The 13,584-nt window shown below is 41.8% G+C and overlaps 1 protein-coding gene across 1 annotated transcript in view; it reads left to right on the top strand.

Moving 5' to 3' along the window:
- Positions 1 to 12,007: 12,007 nt before the first annotated feature.
- BRD10 (bromodomain containing 10) overlaps positions 12,008 to 13,584 on the top strand; it is a 47,342-nt gene continuing 45,765 nt past the window's right edge. Inside the window, exon 1 of the mRNA XM_030257397.4 lies at positions 12,008 to 12,764. Within this exon, the coding sequence (XP_030113257.4) occupies positions 12,028 to 12,764 (737 nt within the window). The 5' untranslated portion in view covers positions 12,008 to 12,027. The remainder of the gene's footprint in view (positions 12,765 to 13,584) is intronic.

Below are 13,584 nucleotides of genomic sequence, written 5' to 3'. Positions count from 1 at the left end.
GGAGCTACTTGTTGGGAATGACACCTAACTACACCTCCAAGGGTCGTCCATGGGAATGACACTCTCTGACATCCTTCCCTTCTCCTCCAGGTGAGTTACAACAGCTCTTGAAACGTATCCCCAAGGTGTCCAAACCAGCACCTTTGCATTGCTATGATGCATGAATATGTCAGGTCTTATGTAAGGTTACACAACTAGGTAAGAACATCACCCAGGGATCTGCCCTAAGGCTGGATAGCTATGAGTATGGGGTATAGTATGGGAGTATGGGATAGGATGGGCAAGTGCCTAGGACAGGGGGCATCTCCCAGTGTTTTGGAACTTCACCTCTGAAAAAGTGAGGAATCCAGAAAAATTATTAAAATATTTAGGAAAGATGAGCTGTTGCCAGATAATTCCAGAGAGACACAAATCATTGCAAATGTGCTGGGGCGTAGTCTGGGTTGACTGAGCTCTGTTCAGCAGAGCTGCAGGGAGGGAAGGTCTCTGGCACTGAGAGCAAAGTGACAGAATCCATGGCTGAACAAGAGAACCAACTTGTGCCAGTATTATCTGTGCTTGTATGCAAGGAGAAAAACTGGAAGCAGAAGTGTGTGGAAGGGGCTGACAGCAGGTCTGTGAGCTAGGAAGAGTTAGTTGAAGAAGAAGGTGATAAGAGTCGTGCTTACCCCTGAAGGGGAATTCTGCCAAGGCTGTTGACATGGAAACCAAGAAGAAAAAAATTATAAACAAAAGAAACTCACAGTTGGATGTTAGTTGAAAACAGTGGTGGACATTGGTCTGTACCAATGATCACTGTATTGATTCATTGTAACCAATGAATAAGTATAAACTTTGTTGGAATATATAAAGGACAGCATGCTGTTATAATAAACCTTCTGAGAGAAACCTTCTGAAATTGTATGGTGTTCTTCTGTGTGTTGTGACCATCTCAATAGCAACAGAAATGGACATATTTAATAAGAGATAAAGGAACTGCCTCTAAGAGGGATCACGAAGCAGACTAACCCAAGCAGGACTATCACAAGGTAGCTGGGAAGATAGGTAGCTCAGTGGGCCTACGACACATTGGGCCATTGAAGAAGAGATGCAACATACAAATGGGTTTTTGAATGAGGGATGGACTTTTCATGGACTTTATCCGCTACTATGCACCATCTCTCCAGCCCTGACGATCTGCTGTGACAGAAGAAGCTCAAAGCTATGGACTAATTTTACTCAATGGACGTTTTAGAGGATTAAAGGAATGATATTTCTGTGTATGTGTCAAAAGACAGGGAAGGATGCATTGGGAAGAATGGAACCTGGACATGACATAAACGACACAGAATTAAGAGCAGATACTGGGACAGAGTTAATTTTTGCCCTTGTTGGTATAGTGACAGATTGAGGATAAGAATAATGTTGATGACACACTGATATTTTAGATTTTACTAAGCAGTGTTTACACCAACTGAAGGAATTTGAAGGTCTTCTCACTGCTGCACCAGTGAGGAATCTGAGGCACAAAAAGCTGGAGGGGACACAGGGAAAGGGTGGTGGTGGAAAGTGGACCCACAGATATTTAGTTACCTTCCAGATTAAACCACAACAAGGAGAAATGTATTATATGGAAAAAGCATTTAATTTGTTTTAATATAGTTGTTCAGACACTATATTGAGTCAAAATTTTATGCTGCTGCTGCAGCTGCATATTTTAGTAAGGAGTAGTTGTAAAATGTAGACTTCATATCACATGAACCATGTGGTACAGTCTGCATATGTACCTGGGCCAGGAGGTGAAATTCCAGGTTTAAGTATGCCATCCCTATAGCCATACCACAGAACAATCTCTTATACTAAAGGAGCAACTCTAGAGATATAATGATGTGCCACATCACCACTAGTCTTTAGCAGATAAATAGCAACATACACCATCAGCATACAAACACACACACACACACACACACACACACACACACACACACACACAAAAAGCTAATTGTAATTGATACAGTCTGGATGCCATAGAAATACTGAGGATGCAACCTCACTGCAGCTGACCTTCCATCTTAAACTTTACAGTTCCTTTAAACTTTATTGTTTTAGTGGTTCCATCAGCAGTAACAGCACAAATAGCAGAAAAACCCAAAGATGATTTTGTGCAGACCCTGACGAAAAGTATCAAGTTACCATGTTAGAAGTGAAACAGAGGAGGACACTCATCTGGGCAACTCTGCACCCTTCTCTTCTAGGTTGGCCACTGGGAAGCATTTTCCATTCTCTGTCTGTTTCCAATATGGCCTGACCCACACCTACTTCCTGGCACTTATGTCTCCCTTTCCCTTGCTCAGTTTCTTTCTTTCTTTCTTTCTTTCTTTCTTTCTTTCTTTCTTTCTTTCTTTCTTTCTTTCTTTCTTTCTTTCTTTCTTTCTTTCTTTCTTTCTTTCTTTCTTTCTTTCTTTCTTTCTTTCTTTCTTTCTTTCTTTCTTTCTTTCTTTCTTTCTTTCTTTCTTTCTTTCTTTCTTTCTTTCTTTCTTTCTTTCTTTCTTTCTTTCTTTCTTTCTTTCTTTCTTTCTTTCTTTCTTTCTTTCTTTCTTTCTTTCTTTCTTTCTTTCTTTCTTTCTTTCTTTCTTTCTTTCTTTCTTTCTTTCTTTCTTTCTTTCTTTCTTTCTTTCTTTCTTTCTTTCTTTCTTTCTTTCTTTCTTTCTTTCTTTCTTTCTTTCTTTCTTTCTTTCTTTCTTTCTTTCTTTCTTTCTTTCTTTCTTTCTCTTTCTTTCTTTCTTTCTTTCTTTCTTTCTTTCTTTCTTTCTTTCTTTCTTTCTTTCCTTGCTTGCTTGCTTACTTTTCTTCTCCAAGCTTCACCATTAGAGTTAATGTATTTCATTGACAATGGACCCCTCTTAATAACTCTATGCCTACAGTTGCAACATTAGGTTCGGTCCATGGACAGGTTTTCAAAATTTTCTTCTAATTCAAATTAGTATGTCATATTAAATTATCTTGAAAGACAACAATCTCTGGAAAACAGTGATAGAGAGAAAAACTCTAGAAAACAGTGATAGAGAGAAAAACATTAATGAAGTTACTAAAAAACATTATATATATATATATATAACTGTTGGCATGGGAGTAGCAAAAAAACCAGCTGCCTACAAGTGGTTTGTGCTTTTTTGGCTTTAGAAATTCATCTGCAAAAAGTAAATATTTGCAGAAAAGAGAAGAAGGAAAAGTACCACATGCCACTGCATGAATAATTTGGAGCACACAGTAAATACTAGCCATTTTATCAGCCATTTGCCAACAATTTACAGGAAATTTAATTCAAAACCTCTCAAGCTGGAAAAAACCTGTAACATAGCCAACACACAAAAAGATCAGCTATGTATAATTTGGACTCCAGTGTATAGGCAGACTTACACTGGGGAAAAGACCAAATACAAAAAGACCACTACAATTACTTGTAGTGGGAAGAAAATCTTTTCTCAACATTTTCAGTGAAAGCAATTGAAAACTTTAAAATAGATTGTGTGAGGTAGGGTTTTCAGATTTTGGAGATGACAACTCAAAAAAACTTGCTCTAGTTTAGAGTACAGGGTTTCAATCCTAAAGTCCAGAATATATATTAACATTTGTATGAGAACATCTTGTTTTTCTTCACTCTGAGGTTTTCTCCCCTAAAGATGTAAAAAACCAACCCAAATATAGTTAGTAGTAATACATTTTCTAACTGACCAAAACTGACTTGGCAATCTATCAATGCATTTTCTTGGAAATCATTGGGTTTTTAAAATATTCTAAGAACATTGTAGCATGAGCATTTAACTTCCAACTTAATCTTCCTTCGCATCCTGTTAACATGGCATGTCAAAGACATATATAGGACTAAACAGAGCCTACTGTAGCCTATCTATTGCTCCCAAACTTCAAGTACTTCCAAACTGTCATTAAATAATTCTGTTCTGTGTGCAGTGAAGACCTCTACTAGTGACAAGAGTGGGGACTTATTTAAATCTTCATGTGTTTCTGTTTGCCACAGAAGACTTATGACATAATAAGGTCTATGCTGACCACTGCTGAAAAATCTACAGGTTTTTGGAGGTTTGTTCTTAAAAACATCTACACAAAAGTGAAAAATTGTGTGTATAAATGAAAACTATTTCTGCTTCAGTACTAAATTATTTTTTAACATTTCTCTAAGTCTAGAGTTCTTATACCAAATGTTACTGTAAATTTTTTTTACTCATTAAGGGTTATACAATTTTTGGTGTTTCTTGGAATAAGAGAAGGATGATGCCTCTTGAACTTGAAATGGCAAAAGATGTACTCCTTTCACTTGCTAGGGGACATACAGGACCACAAAAGGCATTCAGCAAAAAGGGTCCACTGGACAGTAATATATTGAAGCCATACAAGGAGTGGCTGAGGTCACTTGTTCTTTCCAACCTGAAGGAGACTGAGGAGAGACCTCATTGCAGTTACAACTTCCTCACAAGGGGAAGATGAAGGACAGGCACTGATCTCTTCACCGTGACAGGACCAGTGACAGGACCAAAGGGAATGGCCTGAAGTTGTGCCAGGGAAGGTCTAGGTTGGATATCAAGAAAAGGCTCTTCACCCGGAAAGTGGCTGGGCATTGGACAAGGCTCCCCAGGGAAGTAGTCACAGCACCAGCCTGACAGAGCTCATGATGCATGTGGATAATGCTCTCAGGCACATGGTGTGATAATCATTATGACCAGAGCCAGGAGTTGGGCTAAATGATCCTTGTGGGACCTTTCCAACTCAGGATGGTCTATAATTCTAACACCTTGAGGTGCTGTAAGCCATGCACATTAACAGCAAGTAGAGGAAAATACAGAGGCTGTCAGGATATCTTCTTGGACTACAGTGGTTTATCTTTATTGCACGCAAATGTTTTGTGTAGCCTCCATACTTGAAGGTACTGAAAACCCAAAAGAATAAAACCCTCAGAAAGCAGCTCTGTTTGCCCCTACTTTGAGCAAGGAAGCATGGAGGTAACAAACACACAGAGATCTGTTTCAACCTCAACTATACTGTGATTCTGTGAAATAAAAATTAAGAAAATATTATGGGTTTTATATTGATTAATTAATTACTCTGACTTTTCTAAATCACTTATTTTGAAATAATTATATTTTCTCTTTGAATGTAGAATAAAACCAGATATGTAGAAGAGATGTGGCTGAATGAGACAAAAGACAATTACATTTTAATCGAATTTTGCTGATAGATTCCTGTAAATTTTGTGACAACACTTCAGAAGAGTTGGTGTTCGTACAGACAATCCTTCTAACTTGTACTTTTCAAATGTTTCCCAGTCTTTCCAATATTCCTCATTGATGGACTGGTTCAGTAGCATGTAAGAGTTGTCTTAAGGTGTGTTCTATCTGCAAGGTCTGTCTATGTGTAAGGTGACTATGCTTTGCCACAGATTCTTTCACACAATCCACTAGGAACAGTGACATACAACACATACTGTAGAATTGTTGATATCATGAACATATTTGGAGGAGTTCTCTTTTCCCCTGTCAGAAGCAGACATATCACAAAGATATGAATCTGTGTGACTACAGTTTTAGCCCTTGCCCTGATTTGTCTTGTCTGATATGATATAACACAGTATTTACAGTTAATGATTATAAAGGAACTAAATGGAACTAAATTCACTAAATGTGAATGGAACAAAGATTTAAGTCATCCAAACATTGGCTCTCTATGTATTTTAATCACTTCACCTAATCATTCTCAAAACCTCTCTTTGCTATGAAAATTATATCCTGGTATTTTATCTCCACTATCCAGCATTGGGAAGCGGAAATAATTGCCATTCCTATAATACCACAAAAATTTTAAAAAAACTTCAGGTACACAATCAGACACAGTAAAACATTATTGCAAAACCTTTCACACAAATAAATGTTAGGTATGTATGAAGCAATTTTGTTGCCTTTCCTGTGTTGCACAATTACAGAGAGCAGAATGAAAATAACAGTGTTGGAGACGACTAAGTTCCTGCTACTAGTTTTCTAAGGGACTGATGCATATGTAGTTGCGTTGTCTGTTTGTCCTCTCCAGCCACTTTTTAATCTGCCGGATAATTTTGACTATGTTGGTCAAGGATGTGGAAGGAGGAAGTCTAGTTGAAAAAAATAGGCATTTTTTAAAGTTCTGTGAACATCAGAAGCTGAGCAGCAGACACACTGAAAAACATTGCTAAATTAAATACTGCAGCCTGATCTCATCAGTTATTTTTCCAGCTAGGTTAAGGACCTAGTTATCGGCCTGTATATACTGAGTGTCCAGCTGTCAGGTGCAAATGGGAACAAACAAGGGATCTGAACTCTGGAGTTTATTACAGAACCAAAGAGATTAGATATTTTACCCTACTTGATTATCTGGCACAATCATTCCCTCGTGTCACATTCCTAGCTCTCAACTTGTGCTCTCTGAAGGAAGGTCTCTGCTGGCAGTCTGGCATGGTTGGGTGGGAAATCATGTTGATTCCTGCTGTGCCACTTCCTGCAGCAGCCAGCTGTGTTAGGCATAAGTAGGCAAAGTACCCGGGCATCCAACAGCACTCATCTCCATACAGTATTCATCTCCATACAGCTCTCATGCAGCAGACTCCAAAAGCCATCTAGAATGAAGAAAAAAACATTTGAATGTGCTCAATTGCTTTATTCTTTCTCTAATTCTAAAAAGATATAACAGAAATATGGATCATAACATGTTATGTTAATTTAAAAATACATATTCATGGTCTTTGTTAGAGAGTGGATTTTTGATTAATTGCAACACATTGCAAAATTTTAATTCTGCTTGAAGTTGCTGAGAATTATTTATTTTAAGGGGAACTGTACTTTTTGAATACTATATGCTGCAGAAGCTTGAACACAAAACAGCTTAAGCTTTGAGGACTCAAAAAAGGAGGAATGTCTCTAAAGTGTAAAACTCAAAGACAATTTGTTTTCTGTCTGTACTCTAATTGGCAATGAGGACATCACTAGTGCTAAAAAGTAGCACTGTTCCCTTAAAAGGGAGAAATATACAATTAAAGGTGGTGGAACATGAGAGAAGATGAAAAAGATCAGCAGAATAGCTCATCTGAAACATTTCAAAGATTGATTATTTTCTTCACACTCCAGAGCCCCTGTTTCTTCCCCAAGAATTTTTATGCATCTCATAAAAGGAAATTTCAAATGGCAGACCTACAAATGGAAAGCATATTGTTAGTGTTTTCTAGATTTTGGTGTTAATTTTCTTTACCATTGCTATATGTAAGCAGAAGAAACATGTAACTACTTGAGCATCCAGTTTGAATGGCTCTGGTGGCAACTTTAAATCACTCACCTCACAGAAAAGTTCAAGGACCCTTAATGTGGGCTATATTCTGTGTCACCATCAGGAACACTTTGGACCTCTGGCTTTAATGTATGAAATAGAAGAGCAGAATGAAGGAAAATGGGAGCCACTCAGTCACTATTTATGACACTGCTAGGAGAAGAAAATCATACTCCGAGTGAATGTGTATTATATTAAAAAATATTTTTTTTCTGACTTGTGAAGCATAACCTAAAGTTGAAGGTGGAAGGTACTTTGTATTCCTCCTTTACCACCCTTGAAGCAGAGAATGTGATTTCAAGGTACAGGAATTCAGGCCTTCACAGAAAGAAACAGTAAATTTTACTTATCTTCCTAAACATGCTGTCCTACTGCTACAGCAACAATCCTTCTTTTTTCATTCTTCATTCTGTAACAGGCAGCTCTGACCTGTTAGAAAACAACCCTTCACTGCCCTAATATATTATAATTCTGCCAGTCTAAACTATTCTTTGAGGGTGGTAATATCTTCTTTTACAAAAATGCTACAGTTCTCTTGTCTATAGGATAGAAAATGACTAGAAAGCCTTTGGCTGTAGGAACTGTGGACTAAAATATTCTTTTTGTATATATTTTACACATTTTCTGAGAGTTATATATAAGACTCTAAAAATGCACATACAAAATCTTGGTAAGTGTAGAAAATGGCTACAAGTAACTCAGGGATTTAAAGCAGCTGGGGTTTGCTTAGGTATTAATCATCTTAATCTATACAGTATTTGTAATGTCTCTGTAGTTTAATAACACAAATTTCAGATTGAAAGCAAATGTAAAGACAAAGTATCTGGTAAGGACAGATGATAAAAACTTACACCCAAATGAAAATTTAGGAAGAGGATTATTATTTATATTGTCATTGCGTGTCTGTAGAAACTGTGGGTGCTTTCATGGTCAGGTTGAGATACTCTCTTTACTTTAGATCCCTGAATGTGACCTCCATGACCTGCTGATGCTCTGTCACTCAAAATTCACATCAGAGGTGAAGGATACTGCTCATGTCTGACAGTTGTCGCTTTTCCTTTGCTAGATCATCCTATCCTTTGTGAACTGTATATGGAAAATTACTCTTTCCCAAGCATATCTCATGTTTCTTTCTCATGGTGCATGTTTATCCACTTGACATTTGCACTGTTCTGTACACACCTAAGACACTGTGGGTAATAGTATAACAATAAAATTTCTTGCTGTCACATCATATCTTGATGTGATAACATCAAGGCAGAGATGCTCACTTAGAGTAATATTCTTTGAGACAATCATGCATATCCAAACTTGCATGATTAAAATGTATGCAAATCTCTATCACACATTTTGCAAAAATTTTATATTCTGTCCTAGGGTGACTGTTATGGTGTTTGTATCTCCAATCGTGTGTTCTGTTTACGTTTGATATTATGTTCTGTGCTTTCAGAACTGACTCTGAAAGTGAAGGTTTGTTTTGCCGTGTTATCATCTGGTTCACCTCCCCCCATGGTCTGCTGTCTAGAAAAGGCTAGGGCTGGCTGGCTGGCTTTGCTTTTGCTTGCTTGCTTGCTTGCTTGGCTTGCTTGCTTTGCCTGCTTTCTTGCTTTGCTTCCTAGTTAGGTTAAGCAGTCCAATTCTTTCCATGGACTGTTGCTTTTTCCTTTCCTCTTTCTGAATATCATCCAACCTGCTCTGGACTGGGATCTGGGAAACACCAAGGAACACCAGGAGCCTGCATTTGGTGATCTGCAGCAGCCATCCCCAGCGTCCAGACCCAGGCGACCACTCCCAGGAAAGACCTTCTGGATTTGTTCATCTCTTCAGAGGGGTGAAAGAGTTTTGTTGTCATCTGGTGTTGTTAATTGTTTTGGTGCTGGGGAGTGCTTTGTTTGTTGAATAAACAGGTTCTTTTCCACTTCTCTCTCAGAGGAAATTTTTCCCTGAACCAGGTGGGTGGAGAGGGGCCGTGGGGGTTTATTTCCTGGGTTTTCCCCAAATTTGCCCTAAACTAGGACAATTCAATTCAGATGTATGGAGAGAAATTGTAAGAATATTTATCAGCTCTATTTATCCTGAAAACTTCTGGGGTTTTTTGGGTTTTGGGGTTTTTTTATGGATTTTTTTTCCTGATACGTGAGTCATAGCTCCTATTAACGCTGAATATATAAAATGAAACCCATTGTTACAGGTTTTCCAAAATGTTTGCTTTTGCCTCAGCAGTTCTATCCTGGTTACATTGAGATGGGAGTGTTACCTCTAATTTAAGGCAGGAATCGTACATGGCATTTATTCAACAGTGCACTCATGCGGCAAGACTCGGGAAGTACATAGATAATGTATCACACAACTCCTTGAGTACAATGTATTTTTCTTATTACAAAAGAAAATACAAAAAAAGTTCTTATAGATTGATACAATGATGTTTCCCAGTGCAATCCTTTCTTAAAAAATTGGTTTTTAGCCTACTTTGATTGCATACCTAGAAAAAATATCCTCTTTCAAATACCTTGGTGATACGAGTTCCCAATAAAGAATATTATCTTGACAATATGACAATATGTGGGCTGTTCTTCACTGAAATTTAATTTCAGAGTGTTGACTGAATATCTTAGTTTCTTTCATCACCATAAATTTCAGTTTTTGACAGGAGATCTGACTATAGCTGAGATGCTATCACAACAAAATTTCTGAACACATTTTGTGGCTACTCGGCCTATGAATTATATGCAGAATTATGACTAAAAGTTCTCAAATTCTCAAAGCAAGGCCACATACATAGCAAGAAGCAAAAATGTCTATTTAGCTACTGGGTGGTGTTGGAGAGAGTAAAAATGAGCCAGGAAGTGAGTGTTGCAGGCCAGATATCAAACAGGCACAAAACTTCTAGAAGAGCTGCCAGCCTCATCTAGTTTCATTTAATTTACACTAGAAATTCCTACTGTTACTTGAATGGTTGCTTTCCTCAGCCATGTTTTTCCGACAGTTGATTTAACCTCCACACATGCTGCTGGAATCCCTCCACCACTTCTGTCCCTCTGATGATGACTCTCAACCTTCAGCTTGGAGTGGGACTCAGACAAGATGAACAGTATTCCTGAGATCACTATTTAAAGAAAACACAACACAGCATCCCCTGTTTTGCAACAGAACATACTGATCCTTATGGTCCCAGTACAAGAAAGGCATTCAGACTCGGCAAAGTATCATTTCAAATGCAATTTCTTAGAATTACCATTGTAAGGAAAGAGAGGACTGTTACCCTACAGCGTTACAGGTCCCACAAACCATAAGCAGTGCAGCACCAAATGGATCTGTAATGAGGGTGCATCACAAAGACTCTGTCTGTGGAAGGGCAATCCCATTGTAGTCATTCAAGTTACAAGATTTCCTTAAAAAAAACCAACTTTATTCATAATTTCTACTGTCAGAGAGGACATTTGCATAAGGACTTCTGGCTGCAGTTTCAGATAGAGACAAGGTCACAGAGATGCCAGTACAGTGTGGGGGCTGCCCACAGCTGCTCTAACAGTGTGCTGCCTGAATTCATCCTGTGGCCGTGGGATACACACAGCAGAACACAGACCTGAAGGCCATCCTGTATGTGGCTGTACTTGGCCTAACTATTGCATGGATAACTACAGTCTCAATGCACAATGATCCTTCCAAGGTCCACCTTCCTGCAATGTGGACGCATTTATTCCCATTAAAGGAACGCCATTACAGGCGAGATCGCTGGAGTGATCTCTGAAGAACAAGAATGCCCTGACAGAAGTAGAGGGTTTTTTTCCTGCTCCCTTATATTTATTCTCTTCCCCTCCCTCTATCTAAGCAAGGTGCCCTCAGCTTTTCATATAGTTAGGAATGTGAAGAGGATAAAACCAAAGCCACACAAAGAGGTGTGCCTCCAAGTGCTTTGCAGTGCTGTGGAGACCACTGCAACTGTGGAGCTCCTTGGTTCCCCGGCGTCCGTCAGGGCCTTGTACAGGGCTGAGCAGCACTGGAGGAAACGTGAGGGCACACCTGAGGGGACACAGGTGCACCCCAGGGCAGAGCAGCGCCGTTAGCGGCGGCCTCCCCTCACACCGCACCAGCTGCTGGGGCAAGCCGGGCAGAACCGAGTCTGGGCTGTGCTGCCGCCGCCGGGAGGTTTCTGCCGCCTCACGTCAGACGTGTGCCACCACAGGCGTTCAGCCGCCGAAGCGAGGCAGCAGCTCACAAAAACACTCAGTTCTGCCCGACTTGCCTTAGGAGCTGCTGCGTTGTGCAGGGAGGCCGCTCCTGGCCTGGGGTGCACCTGTGGTCCTCTCAGGTGTGCCCTCACGTTTCCTCCAGTGCTGCTCAGCCCTGTATGAGGCCCTGAGGGACACCGGGGAGCTCCGCACCGCCCCCGCCGGTCTCGGCTGGGTGCACTTTGATGACGGTATATCACCGCCACCCCGCCCGCCCCACCCACCCTCCCGCGCATGCGCGCTGGGGCGAGCGGCTCCGCGTCTTTCCCCGATCGGGGGGGGGGGACCCCCCGCCTCCTCCCTGCCCGCCGCTCGCGCTGCCGCGCGCGCCGCCCGTTACCCGACGGGCGCCGCGCGGGGCCGGCACGCCCCGCCCGCCCGCCGAGAGCGCGTGCGCGGCCCGCGGGGAGGTGCCGCCGGGCCGGCGGGAGCGGCGCGCGCGGGGGGCGGGATGCGCCGGTGCTGCCGGCGGCGGGGGGGGCAGGAGGGGGCGGGCCCTGAGCGCGAGCGCGCCGTGCCCGAGCGGGCGGGGCCGCGCGCCGGCCCAGTCGGTGCCTCCCCCCCGGCGGCCGCGTCCCGCCCCCCGGGCCGCCGGGGCGCTCGGCGGTGTCCGTGCGCGCAGGTGAGCCCCGCGCGGGTGCGGCGGCCCGGCGAGGCGCGGCGCCGCGGTCCTCGGCAGGTGCCGGAGAACGGGCCCGGGGCGGGAGACATGGAGTCCGGCGGAGACCTCCCGGCGGATCGGCTCTCGGCCCTTCGGAGTGGGATGGAGGAGCCTGGGAAGGAGGCAGACGATGAGGGAGGGCAGGCTGCCTGGCAGCAGAGCCTGAATCCCGAGCTGCAGCAGGGCTACCGCATCCTGCGCGAGTTCCTGCTGGAGAAGTACCGGCCTCTGACGGCGCCCTTCCTGAAGCCCCTCGCGGATCAGGCGTTTTTCGGGGAAGAAGGCTCTGGCTCCCTCTTGGGCCGTAAGAGCAGCCAGTCCTTGCAGCAGTTGCCCGCTGGAATATGGCTATTGAAAATGGAAGAGAAATTTTCCAATGGGCAGTACACAGGGATAGCAGATTTCGTGTGTGACTTCCGGCTCATGCTGGAGACTTGCTATCGGCTGCACGGTGTGGATCACTGGCTCTCCAAACAGGCCCAGAAGCTGGAGATGATGCTGGAACAGAAGTTGGCGCTGCTATCCCGGTAGGTGTAGAAAACTACAGGGGCTGTGCCGCGTGTTCTTTACATAAAGTAGAACAAGAGGGTGTATTTCTTTAAATTCCCTTAAAAGAAAACAAGGGTCGAAAAAAACCACAACAGAAAGAAAAATGGAACGTTCAGTACTTTCATGAAGATTAACGTTTCCTACTGGGAACTGTTCAAATCTTAATTCAAAACGCTTTGGAAATTCCAAACCTCAAAATGCCAAATAGAGCACAGCATTTCCTGACTAAGATTTTCCTTCTGAAAGAAGCCTTTTGTGAACATGGAGGGACATTTGTTTACACAAGATGTCAAATGCTTCTTTCTTTATTTTATTCTGTCCTGAACTGCTTAAACTCTGTATGAATATTTGGCTATTTGAAATTGTTATTTTTACAATTTGTGAAATTTTTGCCACCCTTAAAATACATAGGAATAAAATACTAAGCTGAAGTTACCTGCTTTGAAATAGTAATCATAATCATACAATGAGAGACAATGCTTGCCATACTATGGTCTTAAATGGCAAAATGGAAATCGTGGTAAGTTGAAATGCAGGTCCCTGGCAGGGGCTGTCAAAGTATAGAAACATAGAAATGTCTCGAGCTACATGGTAGAAAGCCCAATTTAAATCATAACTGAAGTATACATGCTTTCTTACGTTTCGTAGTTTAGTCATTATCAGAAAACCAGGGTGGCTTCTTAAAATGAAAAGCCCACTGGTCTTCTGAATGACATAGTATTCTGTATGTAAAAACCAAGAGGTGTTTTTGGTGAAGGATCAAGGTAGAGAAGGAACAGTGTTGGGAAATATGTAAAG

This window comes from Taeniopygia guttata, chromosome Z (assembly GCF_048771995.1).
Source record: "Taeniopygia guttata chromosome Z, bTaeGut7.mat, whole genome shotgun sequence".
In the NCBI taxonomy this organism is placed as follows: Eukaryota; Metazoa; Chordata; class Aves; order Passeriformes; family Estrildidae; genus Taeniopygia; species Taeniopygia guttata.
The sequence above is the reverse complement of the archived record's forward strand: the minus strand, read 5'-3'. Positions and strand labels throughout refer to the sequence as shown.